Here is a 14,556-nt window from a genome sequence, read left to right as displayed (position 1 = left end):
GAGCATCATGTCAATAAAAAAAATGATTTCGTTGAGGCTGTGAGTCACAGGTCATCAGAACATATCACATATCACAAGTTTGTAAACAATGAACTGATCGATCCAGTAATCAATTCATCAATTTGTGGCATTCATATTAAGTAAAAAATATTTATATTATGTTATTTAATTGTCAATCAGGGGCAGCACATGTAAATATTAGTTAATAGTTCATTCAATTTAGTTAAACTCTTCAAAACAGTTTTATACAGTCATTTCTAACAAACGCTGTGAGCTACGACTAAATTGTGCATCACAGTATATTTAAAGGAGACAAAACTTAAGGGACAGGAAATTACATCAGCCACAGAGGCTACCGGGAGCTAACAACAGTAAGCATTAATTTGGAAAAGTGATCATTTGCAGGCTCTAGCAGTCACATTGCCGTCATATATAACATGTATCCACTGGACAGATAAATCCTCTGAGGCTGAAAGTTTGTGTAGAACTCTGTGCTGCATTGTGGAGCCAAGAATAGAACTTTTCGCAGACTTCCGGTTTTCGGATACCGTTGCCCTCGCCAGCACTCTCGCGTGTTTTACGCACAAAGCGGAGCTCCGCGAGACAACAATTCCAGGAATTTAGCGCATTGTGACGTCCCAGTGAGCACGGAAGTCAACATCGCGTGTTTCATCTCCTGTACTTAGACTGAGAAGGACCACAAAAACATGACTGAGTCATCTTTTTCCTCATTTTGCCTACTCATAGTGCCTCCAGAGTCCCAAATATAAGGATTTAAATGATGTGTCCCCTTTAAATTAAATGCTTTATTTATCTTATCTTGTTCTTTTGAATATGGACGCACAATGTGTTTACTGTGACTATGCGTTTACAAATTGCATTGTTTCCACGTCTCATGTTTTTATATTTTGTTACGTATGATATTTATATTTATTTATTGCTGCTGCTCTGTCTGTGAGCTACCAAACGAAGTTCTGTTGCTTACTGTAAAAACAATAAAGTATGATTTTGATATGACTCAATAACATAATGGCTATTATTTGCTTTTTTAAATTGCACTACAATGGAATTAATCACATAACTGTACAATTATTTTCTTGGTGTAATTTGTATATTCACTAAAGATGTGCATTTCAAAAAGAAACATGAAGAACAGATGTTTCCCCCAAGTGTCGACTGAATGCTAAATTACAACTAGACCCTGAGGAATATGTTCCTTCATCATTCCATTTAAACGGTATAAATCACTGTGCATAACAAAAGCAAAGACTCAACACTGACATTTTTCGTCACAGATTTGTTTGTTGATTTGAGTTGTGTATAAAAAAAATGCTGGGGACTTAAATGACAGATCTCCGCTCAGGAGGACTCAAGCTGTGATCTGCTCTGTGAGATTAGAACTCCAGGTTTGTGAACGATGACATAAAATGGCCCCACGTGACTAGGGAGGTCTTGGTTTGTGGACCTTGATGTGCCCTCTAAAATAGGAGCATTAAACATGACTGAATGGCACAGAGATTTGAGTGGCTGTAAATAAGAATTAGAATTGGTTTAAGGTACTGTAAGATGAGTTAATTACCCGAAATAATATGGTCTGTTCGTCTCATAGTTTCACCACTGAATGAGAGATTTGATTGAAAGATATGATTTAGATTGATTAAATTATTTTATATGTTATTCTTCAATTGTGTCTTAGAAAGCCCACATTAAGAGATGTAAGAGATGAGAAAAATTTTTCTGCTATGCATCTATGTTAACAAGTAAAATCATAATTTTGTTGATGCGTGTGTTTAATGGTACCTGATGAACAGGGAAATTGGAGAAGAACTTGGTTGGATCAGGAGATCTCACAGCTCTGGCAATCTCCATGCAGCAGGCCAGAGCCTGCCAAGGCTCATCTGCATCCATCCACCATTTGTTCCCCTGAATGAGACAAAATACAAGCACATGCCACATTATCCTGCATACATGAACATAACCGGGAGATGGTTTTTACATTTTAATTTAGAAGTCAGAATATTTATGTTTTTTAGATGCTGTAACTTACTATATAGACTCGTCCAAATTTCCAAAATGAGATGAATGTCTATATCTATAAGGTGTCTCTCAAAAAGAGGTTCTAACCATAGACCGTGCATAAGAAATGGAACATTTGAAAAGTGAAACCAAGCGAGCCACAAGGGGGCGCCTCCACTGGTTGCAAAAAGATCTGTTTAAATAAAAGTCTATGGGGAAATGAGCATACTTGCTCTTTAATCTATACCGTCAATGAACATTTTCCTGAGGAGTAAATGGTCTTAAATCGCTAGGTTTAGTTCTACTTCTACTGAATATGATACCAATTTTGTAAATTGTGAATTAATGGACACCATGTGATTGACAGCCAAAACCATCTCGACACTGTTGTAGCATGATGTCTCTAAACTTCAGGTTTCTTATGGGCTATAGTTTTAACTAGACTTTCTATGTGGCATTATGAAAATAAGATTTGACTTGAAAAACTAAAAATAACTGACATTGAGAGGGTTGTCGGCAGAGTCCAGTACGTCCTCCATGATAGAGTTGGCGTACTCCAGACGTCCCTGCAGTGAGCTCCTCTTCTTTAACCCCGTCAGATTGACTAAGTGGATCTTTAGCCAGTCCAGGCCCTTGGGGCCGAGGGGTTTGCCCTCTGCAAACACAAGGATGGCCCGTGTCATATCACTTCCCAGGTGATTGAAGTATGGAGGACAGGGGTAGGTACGTCCCCTGAAGTCCATGTTGTGGGGGAACCAGAAAACGTCATCCCGTATGTGGTTGGCAATGGACAGTTTATAGAGAGCATCCATACGCAAGCTGTGCATCTCGCTGCTTTTCTTTTTAGCATGAACCACATCTTTTCTCATGCGAGCCTTCTCAGAAGCTGTGTAAGCGGGATCTTGCTGGTTGAAGTGGGGTATTTTGGGGGCCTCTGACAGAGGAGGAGGGATGTCTAGCGTATCACTACCCCGATCATTGAAAATGGAGATAATAATATCCAACAGGGGCTTGTTGATCCTCCAGCTACAGTTGCCCAGCAGATTGAGAGAGTCCAGAACTGCATCAAGATTCTGGCATTTTTCCAGCAACACATCATGTTGCACAGCGCCTTCGACTGAGCGCATCAGCTTGGTCGGCGTCAGCAGGTAAGCTCCAAACTTCACAGAAGTCCAGGGCACAGGAGGGCACAGCATCGGCATCACATAGGAGTCAAAAGTCAGTTTGGTCTCTGTTGCTTCCTGCTGCATCTGGACGAGGATGGGGTGGGGCTTGATGAATCCAATCTGTTGGAGGAAAACATCAAGAGAAATCCGGTAAGAAACAACCTCTTATAAACAGACCAATGTGTTAATCCTCAGAGATTCTTTTTAAATTCAGGTGCATTTATCATGACAGCGTGTGGAGTTTAAATCTAATGAATACACTATCATTCAAAAGTTTGGGGTCACTTATTTTTGAAGGAAAAGCACTTTTTTTTCAATGAATATAACATAAATTGAATCAGAGATACACTCTATACATTGTTAATGTGGTAAACGACTATTCTAGCTGCAAACGTCTGGTTTTTAATGGAATATGTACATATAGGTGTAAAGAGGCCCATTTCCAGTGTTCCAATGGTACATTGTGTTTTCTAATCGCGTAAGAAGGCTATTGGATGATAAGAAAACCCTTGAAAACCATTGTGCAATTATGTTAGCACAGCTGATAACAGTTTTGCTGGTTCTTTAACGAAAGCAAAGTTTGAAGGACAAAATGATTATTTTGAATAAAAATCATAATTCTAATCTTGTCAGTGTCTTGACTATGGTTTCTATTCATTTTGCAACTCTTTTGATGAATAAAAGTGTGATTTTTAATGGAAAACACAAAAAAATTGTATAGGTGTCCCTAAATGGTAGTGTACATTCAAGTAGATATAAGTTTAACAGCAGTTTAAACCAAAAGGAACAATGTACAACCTCTGCCAATGTAATGTACAATTACCAATGAAAACTACACCAATGAAGTTATACACTGACTTCTAAAGACCCAGGTAGACAACTGTAGCTCCGTAAACCTCAAATCTAGCATCACTTTTTTTTTGTTGAGTTATTAAAAATCCAATTTAGAGGTTTTTTGCTTCAGCGTGAGATAACTACTGTGTCCTATTTCTAATGCAACACACTTACAGCATGTACAAGGAGACATTAAAACCACGATAGAGAAATAAATTAAAAAAAGGAGAAGAGGCAAAAAGACAGAAGCATGAAAAAAACACAAGAACAACAGTCGGCAATAGCAAATCATTCATTTCATTAAGGATCTATACTGATTATTATTAGAAAAACAATGTGGCCAGTAGCTGTTATTTTATATATTTAAAAACACTTCATTTTAATGCCATCAATACTTTCGATGTGTGTCGTGAAAAACTCAATTAAACAAAACTCCAATGTGTGAAATTTCCAACATAAAACTAATTTCAGTGATCCAGCAGTGTTTTATTTCTTCAAACTAAGTTCACCGCAGTCTTAACCAGATGCTAATCCTACGCAACAGACTTAAAATCACGTTTCTACATCAGACTTAACTTTTCAGAGGGCACATTGTGACAGCCCCGTTACTGACTGAAGGAAGTGCAGATGGCACATCTTGTTTTGAAATGTACCTATATATGCATGGCACGACCTTTAATACTATATTGAATCACAAAAAATGACAGTCCTTCTCAGTACACATAGCCCAGATAAACATAATTGATGAAAAGTGAATTAATCCATTTGTGCGTCTCTTTGTCAAAGTATATAAAGTTAAAACAATCATCAATTTCCTCTTCCCTTCCTTTCCTTCACATGGCTGCCTCACCCTGCTGCAGGGTCCCGTGGCGATAAATCAGCAAGCCAATTAAGGGGACACTAAAAAAGGGATTAGCCTGGAACATATTCATCTTACTCAACTGTTCCTCCTGCCAATTCATGCAGGGATGAAATGGTTTTATAATTCACACTCATTGGAGCTTCACACAGGAGGAGGAGGAGGATGTTCAAATGTTCAAGGTAACCTGCTTTAGAATGGCTGACACTCTTTCCATCGGAGGATCCGAGTGAAGGTCAAGTGTTTCCAGCTATTTTCATTATTTCTACTCCACTGTGCTTCTTTCCTTATTAATGAAAATGTCAACTCGACAGGTGCTTGAACCTCACTTGGTCAATCTTTTAATCACACTCACCATGTCCCTTTTTATTTTTAATCCTTTCAATTACATGCAGCATACTGTATACTCTATAATAGTTTGCAGCAGATCCTGATGACTAATCCTTCACAATTTTTTTTCCTATTAATTCTCAGATGGAAAGATCTTTCTTAGTGTGGATTATTGCGTATGAATCCTCTTATCTGAGATCAGGATGTGATTGGTTTTATCATAGACACCGACTGACCCTGTTACCGCAGATTTTTTGATAACGCTGCTTAAACAGAGGTACGACCAACTCTTGAGGCCGCTGAGCAACTGTACCTGTCTGGTGCTACGGAAGGTGTACATGTGGTAGATGATGGGGATGAGCTTCTTCTCATTGGACGGGTTCAGGATGTCACTGCTGATTTTGAGGTTCTTGACCATCATATCCACCAAGTGCGTGCCCAGCTCCAGAGTTAAAACGTATGGCCAGCTCATCTCTCCGCCCTGCAGCATGGGTCCTGAACTCTGCTCCATCTCCAGGTTACACCACTTCTGCCTGGGAAGGACGTCAAACTCCTAGAGAGAGAAGATCAGAAGGGGGCTGCTTTCATATGGATTATGATTGTGTCGGTATCAAAACACCGAGACATTGCAAGTCACATCAAAAGAAGCTATGTTTTAAAAACAGTAGAAAAAGATTTCGGTAACGCTTTCTTTTACAGTCCCCTAATTACCAGGTATTTACCCGGTAAATTCATGGTAACACCAAAGTGTTACTAGGTAATTACCAATGGTAATAAGAAAGTAAATACAGTGAAACTGTTGCCAAAATACTGGGCATTTACCTGGTAACTATATAGTTAATTATAGCGTGTTATGACTGCTGTTAATAAGAAGGTATGTACAGCTAAACTATGGCAAAACTATGGTAAATGTAAGTGTATTATTGGGTTATAAACTGGTAATAAGCAGGTACCTACAGTCCCCTAATTACTAGCTATTTACCCAAGGGGTAATCTAACAAACCTAACCCTAAAAATGTGTGTGATTACATGGAAACAAGCTTGGCTTTCTTTTACAGTACAGTTTTACTTTACTTACCGAGTACATTACTGTGCATTACCCAGTATTTTGGCAACGGTTTCACTGTATTTACTTATCTTATTACCCTTGGTAATAACCTAGCAACACTTTAGTGTTACCATGAATTTACCAGCTAAATACCAGGTAATTAGGGGACTGTAAAAGAAAGCGTTACCAAGATTTCCTTTCTAGAAGATACGGTAGCTCATGTAAAACAATAGATCCATAAAATAATACAATTACAGAACGTAGTATTCTTTTGACTGGATCGACAACACAGATATTAGTGGGTGAAACTGTGCAGAACAATCACATTCTCGTGGACCTGTTTAGTAAAGTTAAGTTTTAGGCATATAACCTTATAGTTTAAAGTAAATAACAGCATCATTTACCATAAGTGAGACAACATTAATCTACAGGAAAAAAAACATGTGGTCATGGTTGAAAAAAAACATTTGAAAAACATATTTAAAAGGACTATTGTCTGATATTTGTGCAGATCTGTAAGAAACAAAAATGACATTTTGACACACAGTTTGGCTTTAACAAATATCGTGCCACCTGCGATTTGAAAATTGCAGTAGGACCTTTGTGATTTCGATGTGATTTCGATATAATTTCAAGTTCAGCCCGAGAAGCAGCTCAGTCAAACATTTATAGTGTTTTTAACTTTCATAGTGGATGCATGAAAAAGCATATGGGTAAAAGGGAAAAGTCAGACTAATGTTTGGTGCAGTAACAGTGAAAAAAGCAGGCATACATTTACCTACAAAGGTGGAAAGTAAAATAATGACGTACACATGAAGCAAACACCTTAACAAATGACTGGTCTAACTAAGCACTGGAGTATAATGAGCTTCTGCTTATTATAATGCTGATGACACAGCAGTTTCCTCAGTGAAAGAGAACCATCAAAACACTTTTGGAACAATGAGACTGTGAGGCTGCTGCCTGTGAAAAGTTGCACAGTGGAAACACAGCAGAAGTGGGGGATAATATGTGAATTAGGTAATTTCTATAAAGAAATAAAAGCTATAAGTATAAATTGATGCAAACACTGTGAGGAGGTTTAAAGAGATTCTTCTTTTAAAGTTAAAAACATTGGTTTGTATTATGTGGCATAAAGAACAATTTAAAAACATCTTTAAATGTTCCTTCCAATACATTGATATTGTTCTGTACCATAAGGCATGCAAAGGAAAATTACATCTGGCATTAAAAACACACATGAGAAGAATCCACAAAGACAAACATCTGGCAAATCTTTAAAAGGACAAGTAAGATGCAATTTCTCTACCTTGGTATCGTTGGCCAGCAGCTCTGTGTAAGTGTTGTAAATGTTGGCCAACTTTTCCACAATGTGATTCTGGTGTTTCTGTCGCACCGAGTACTTGGTGTAAACCCTGTTGCCCAGATCTGCGGCTAACAGCTTCAGCGCCTCTCCGCTGGGAGGCAGGTTGGCAACACTCTGGACAAGAACAGCACATTTTTCCAAAAAGATCAAAACATCACCAAAATATATAAGGTATATAAATAAGGTTTTTTTTCCAGGCATAGTCATGGGTGATGAAAAATAAATCCTTCAGTTAGAGGGCAAATCAAAGTGAAACCGAAATCACAGCAGGCCCTGTACATTTTTATGTGGGAAGCAAAAGGTGTCGAATGAAATGCATGCTCCTCTTTACTGCCAAAGTGAAGTGAAAAGTGAATGTCTTTGCAGTTGCTGTTACCTATGTGATTTGTGTTTTGTCCATAAGAGAAAGATGCAATAACAAAATGACATTGTAACACGATGTGAATTGAACACGAATGTACATGAATCAAATGTCTTTGACATCAAACCTTGGTTTTCAGGCATTTGACTAAGTATCAGGTGAGGTTAAAAGTGGGTCGTTTTACCTGCATCATGATGTCAGCGTACTCCCCATCCTCCAGCAGGCAGAGGTAGGGATAAAGGTTAAACCTGTTGTCCTTGGTGTTGGTATTCGCTAGTATCATCTTGCTGTCCCTTAGGGCCTGGACAAGGACTGTGCGCCACTGAGCTCGGTGTTTGGCCAACAGCTCCCTCTGAAAACACAACACCTGTTTACGTCATCTATATCATGACTGTAAGTGACAACAGAAATATGCCATATGTTTCATGTAAAAAAAAAATATACTACATAATACATACAACCACATAACACAACCATAGTATACACATATACTACGGTTTTAAGATATACAGTGCACTATGTAAATTCTGTGCATGACTGTTTGTGTTAATGTTTACTCTTCAGCTGAGGAGTTTCACTTTCAGGGCTTTAGTCTGAAGCAGAGGCACAGTCTGGATATTGGATGGAGGAGGGTGACTGCATCGTCTTTAGCGGCCTCTATTACAATACATTATTATTCTGCACTGTCCATCTGTAAATGCTTCCTGACCACCAGGGATTGTCAGCCAGCTCCCTTCCCACGAAGCCCATCTGCAGAGGCAGACGAGCCAGGCTGGACTGTAAATGCCAAATTTGAAAAAAAAAAAAAAAAAAAAAAAAAAAAGAACAGAAAAAAAAGAAAAGCACACCACAGGAATACGGTGTTCCTTCTTCTGACCTGCCAAGCTTAAATGCATATATTATTCCAAAGTTTGGACCAGAGGAGAGAGAAACTTTACTCACAGAAGACAATGACGTGAGCCCATGGACGTGAAAAGTATTCTAATGTAAATGTAAATGGTTTTATATCGGTATAATTACTTCAAACAACAGCAGACAACAGTCGAGACGATCTTAACAATATGTGCCAGCACAGTGCAGGCAATCTGCAGACATTGTAATGTGTTCTTTCTTTGAAAAGCAACTGTTTTTGTGGAAAATGCGATCCTTAAAAAAACAAGATTGTGGTCCAGTTACAGTCAATCCACTGTGATGCCACCTACTGGTTTATGAAGTACTATTTTAAAGCATCCACATTAGTATTTTGACCATGCTTTTCTTCAATAAACCCTTGTGCCTGACTGAGAGCTCGTCTACTCCACATCTGCCTAATTGCAGGTACATTTATCATCGATTTTACTCCTAATGGAACCATAAATTTAAAAACAGACATCATGCTATATTGACAGAGACATGAATTAGCATTTGAGACCATAAACTCCAGTGAAAATGTTTACTCCTGTTATAAATCATGTGAGAGGGAGGGTCCTTTTCTTACAGGCTTAGACAGAAAGCTATCACGCCTCACTTCCCACACCAAAAGACTACTGCATGTCCATTTTATTAATGTAAAGTCTATGACTATTACAATTATACGAGCTACAACTGATCTACAGGTGTCAAAACGTATGTGTATATATAGAGATGGAAAAAAAGGCAGGGTATTGCTTTGACACTAAACTCAACAAACATGCTCTGGATCTTCTCCATGTCATCAGTCACAGTCACAGTGCAATGCACCTGAGGTCTGCACAGAAGATGATTTCAAAGTGAGGCAACACGTGAGCTTAATTACCATTTTGGCCATGTTTTCAGTGACGGGCTTGGCAGTCTCCACTGAGTCGATGGTGACCGTGCAGGCCTGTTCCACACTGAACTGACGCTGGAAACGCTCCTGCAGCTCCGCCTGAGTGAAGTCCAGTTTTGGGTATTGGTGGTCTACCCTCTAAGACATACAAAAAAAAAGAGACAAGAATAGACAGAGAGAAATACAAACCGTTTACTATCTGGGTAGAAGCTTTGCTGGACACTGTGAATTCAGGACACGTAAAAAAGGATAAAGGGAACAACAAAGGCCACCACGTCATTTTGATCAGTGAAATTACTCATTGCTAGTGAATTTTTAAGAGCATTATTATCAAACCAGGTACTGCAGAGCATGTGGCTAGCACTGTTGCCTCACAGCAAGAAGGTTCGCGTCCCAGTCTGGGACTTTCTGTGTGGGTTTTCCCCAGGTACTCCAAAAACATGCAGAGGTTAATTGAAGACTCTAAATTGCCTATAGGTGTGAGTGAATGATTTTTTTTTCTCTATAGGCTGGCTGAGTGTGACATGTCAGCAAGGATTGGCACCAGACCCTCACGTGGAGGATGAAACGGTAGATGATGGAAGAGATGGATGAATGAATGTGATACTGCATACAGATAAAGATAAAATGTTAACAGATCAAACAAAGTGGTTCGTACAGGCCAAGCTACCAACTAACAAACCATCCTGTCTTAAATAGGTGTCTTTTTAAGAGATGAACAATGAACTTTTAATTTCAAATTCCTCATGAAATACTTTCCTAAACAAGACGCTGCGCACTCGATATACTCTACATTCACACCATATAGATGCAGTTCAGCTCATTCATGAGGAAATATTTAAATACTATATGCAAAATTATTATGATTTTTGACAAAAAATAAACTGTAACAAAGTGAGAAAATCATCATAACCAAAACAATAAGTCAATCAATAGCTAACAAAATCTGCAGGTTCAGGTTTAAAGGTCAAAAGTGGACACTTGACACAAAATGAGTTGCAGTTTCACATACAGATATACTGTATATGTATAAATATATATAAATATATATATATATGTATATATATATATATATATATATATATATATACACACACATATACATATACACACACACATATATATGTGTAAATACACATATATATATATTGCTATCACACACACACACACAACCAAAAATATGGCAATCCATTGACGTTTAAAGTAAACATGGTGTCAGAAAAAAATGTGGCTTAAAAATACCACAAATATAAATAAAAAGCTGTTAATGAATCAAGTGAGAATCAGCAGGGGAGGTGAGACGAGCGGAAAAGAGCAGAGCAAATATTCCAGAAGAAGAAGACTTGGCCCACTATAAATAGGCCAGTGCCAGTCTGGCTGTAAAAGGGTGACAGTCAAATCTTTCATCGTCACACTGGAGCCTCCTGACAGCTTTCCCTAGCTTTCTCATCCTTTAACTAGCTAAACATACATGACTCGGGTATAAAAAATCGACACTTTTGAGTACAAATTGACTCCCTTAGCTTAGATTAGAGATCCCATTCATATTTTTAACACTTCTGCAGTTAGTGTGAAAGACTGATGATGTCACTGATACGCTGCAGTACCTGTGTGTAGAAGTCCCGAACCAACGACGTATAGGACTCGCTTGTGTTTGTGTTGAGGCCGGGCCGATAGTCAGGCTGGATGCTGTGTATGGCCTTCATCACCATGTCTCGCTCGTCTTGACGAAACACACACTGGTTGAACAGATCGTCCAAGGTTATTCCGTCCTCTTCCATCCGATTCAGGCACCTGCACATACAGGGGCATTCATCATAGTATCAGGCATGAACAGTATCTTGACACTTGGGCACTTGTTATGCTGTGTGATATCTGCAGAGGGCAAAACCAAGCAGATATGACCACACATGTTTTTAGCATTTCTGGGGTTTTAGCACTTGTGTAGTGGCAAAAGACAAACATGGTTTGTTTCACAATTTACTGCAGGTTTTCCAAGATCGATCAGGTTTTAAATCTCCAGTGCTGAATCAATAATTAGAATTAGAGTCAATTAAAGTGTAGTGTTGAGGCAATGTACAAGACTGATTCATTCAAGAGAGGTATAAAGAAGGGATTTTCATCAAGCACAAAGAGAAAGAAAGAAGCCCATAATCACAGATTATAAAGATGTAGCATAAAAAAAAAATATATATATATATACATATATTTTGTTTGTTTATTTTTTGTACATATTATATTATATACTTTTATATTTACGTTGAATTGTTTTTTTTGCAGATATTTTATTTTAAAAAAGATACAATTTTTTTTATAGAAAATGGGTATAGTATATAAAGAAATGAACAAATGGATTGGTAAGCAGGATGCTAAAAATAAAAATATGTAAATTACGTTGAGTTGTGGAAAAAGGGGGTGGGAATAACTAAGTTCATACTTCCTCCCCTTCCTTTTTGAACATGTGAATTGATAGATTTTGTGGAATGCCCATCTGCATCAATAAACAGCATTTAAAATAAAATCATGTTTTATGTGGGAGGTTGTATTCACCGTGAGAGTTGATAGGTCCCTGATTAATTCAACACAGTAGGTATATGCACAATAAGGCTTGATCCAGAGGAAGATGGGCATTGAAAATATCTGTTAAAAAACATATTAAAGCAGAATCTCCTTGAATTAAGCATAAGGAGTTTCTCTTATGTCTTTATTCAAAGTGTGGGCTTTAATTTTGAGAGTATAACTTATTGAATTAGACATGATTTTAACAGCAATCCAAGCTTAAGCGCAAAACACAAGCAGTAAAACAAATGTTCCTCTGAGCCACATTACACCTTTTTATACTGGTTGGTTGCAGGGTTATTGACTAAAATCCAAGAATAAATGTGATGTCTGTGCAGCAACGGTTTATTTGACAGGAGACAAAGTTTAGAGACGCATGCATGTAATCAGGAGCAATTATTTGGCGAAAACATTCATTCTGAACTTAAATTAAGAAATAATTAAATTCAATGAAAAAAGAATCTCCATAAAAGTATAATGCCAATGTGTACCAGTTCCTGGAATACAAATGCAAATGAGAGGTGAAATAAAAAGATTATTCAATAATTCAACTGGATATATATCACCTAAGATGAGAAGGGAAATGAAAGTCGGTATTCAATGTTATAAAGAAGATTTAAAAACATAATATACCAAAATTTGGCACGAGAAAGTAAAAAGTGCCTCTGTATTTCACACCCTGCCTGCTGCACTGCACGTCGTCTTAATCGGGTGACTGAAAGTCAACCACGTGACAAGCAATTTGTTTGATGACTTGTACGATCATGAAATGCACTGCACAGCGTACTGTACAGTACACTATCCATCATTTTATATACACACAAGGAAGCTTGTTAGAAAGCCCCCGCCACTCACATGCTGAGGAGCTGCTCCCTGGAGGGAAACAGCAGCAGAAATACACTGAAAGAAGTTGAAGAAACCCAATTTATCATCACCGTGAGAGCTTCTCCCTTCACACTGTTTCCTCTGGACAATTATTAATAACCGCACACTAATTAGCCAGAGGAGGAACCCTGTGTCTGCAATTTCCCCTGACTTAATCAGCACTGAACTTAGCAGTAGTTTGCAAATGACATAAGTCATAAACCTACTGTTTAACTGTATGTGATGCATTTAAACATGGAAGCCATTGAGGTGCACTTTTTTTTTTTGGAATACTTGAGTCTCTTGTGATGCCAACATGCAATTTTACTCCGAGTAAATGAGAGAGCCACGAACAAAGAGAGGATTAGTCTGGGTGTTAGTGTGGTCCAGGGGAACAAAGATGGAAGAAAGGCTGAAAGATAGAGAATAAACGGCCTAGTGACTGCTCTGCTACACCGGAGGGAGAAAAGAGCTCTGAAGGACACAGCGCTCACAAAGGGGGAAACTTAAAGGGATAAGTGCGCATAGGTCAGTGTGTTCATGTGTGTGTGTGAGTGTGAGTGTGAGTGTGAGTGTGTGACAGAGACTGAGAAGAGAGGAAGGAGCTAGTATGTTGTATTATTATTATAATATATTTTCTCCATCTCTTTCCTTTCTCTTTTTGATCTCAAAACTAAATTCTAAAACAGACAAAAGTATTTTTTAAACAGACAGTTGCTAACACAGGCAATTTTCCCCAGTCCCTAAAAGTTGGAGGACTGAATAAATAATTCATAAATCAAAATGAAACTTTGAAACTCATACTCACTATCCACTTGAGCCACAAGTTAATTTTTATTTGTACTTTATATATTTAGCACAGTCTATTTTTGATCTATATATAGTATTTTTGATGGTATCGCTGTGGTATTTTTCCCAATGGAAGTGAATAAGAGCGTCTAAGCCATCTCCTGAATTGAGATATAGATTATGTGGCTCATTTCGTTTGTTCAGCAGCCACTTTAAATCATTCTGTACCAACAATGAGAATTCAGTATGAGCTCTGCCACTGTCTGGGAAGCGGGCCAACTGATTGTATTGGCTGCCATCAAACAAGCACAAAGTGTGCACTAACTGAGGCAGTCAGCTGTGCCCTACAGGATTATTAGGTGTGCTAAATGCCATGTGATAAATCTGCGAGCTGGGGCTATCACAGTCAGTGAAAAACAGTGCAATGAATAACAGTTAATAGTGATTTGTAGGGATGACCCGGTTAATCCAGAGACAGAATTGGGCAAGGAGGAGGAAAAAAAAGTTGTCAAAGCAAAAAAAAAGAGACACACTTTGCTGTTTGTTAAAAACAATAATAATTATGCGGCCAGTCTCAT

At 38.1% G+C, this 14,556-nt stretch overlaps 1 protein-coding gene across 1 annotated transcript in view; it reads right to left on the bottom strand.

Moving 5' to 3' along the window:
• The window catches only part of polrmt (polymerase (RNA) mitochondrial (DNA directed)), a gene marked incomplete at its 5' end in the record, with an annotated part of 39,143 nt that overhangs the window by 22,563 nt on the left and 2,024 nt on the right, over window positions 1-14,556 (bottom strand). The window contains 7 exons of the mRNA XM_083888226.1: window positions 1,801-1,923; window positions 2,517-3,302; window positions 5,519-5,758; window positions 7,563-7,733; window positions 8,165-8,332; window positions 9,755-9,904; window positions 11,374-11,560. Coding sequence (XP_083744352.1) covers window positions 1,801-1,923; window positions 2,517-3,302; window positions 5,519-5,758; window positions 7,563-7,733; window positions 8,165-8,332; window positions 9,755-9,904; window positions 11,374-11,560 — 1,825 coding nt within the window. The remainder of the gene's footprint in view (window positions 1-1,800; window positions 1,924-2,516; window positions 3,303-5,518; window positions 5,759-7,562; window positions 7,734-8,164; window positions 8,333-9,754; window positions 9,905-11,373; window positions 11,561-14,556) is intronic.

The sequence above is a fragment of the Microchirus variegatus genome (assembly GCF_963457635.1).
Source record: "Microchirus variegatus genome assembly, chromosome: 4".
NCBI classification, from domain to species: domain Eukaryota; kingdom Metazoa; phylum Chordata; class Actinopteri; order Pleuronectiformes; family Soleidae; genus Microchirus; species Microchirus variegatus.
The sequence above is the reverse complement of the archived record's forward strand: the minus strand, read 5'-3'. Positions and strand labels throughout refer to the sequence as shown.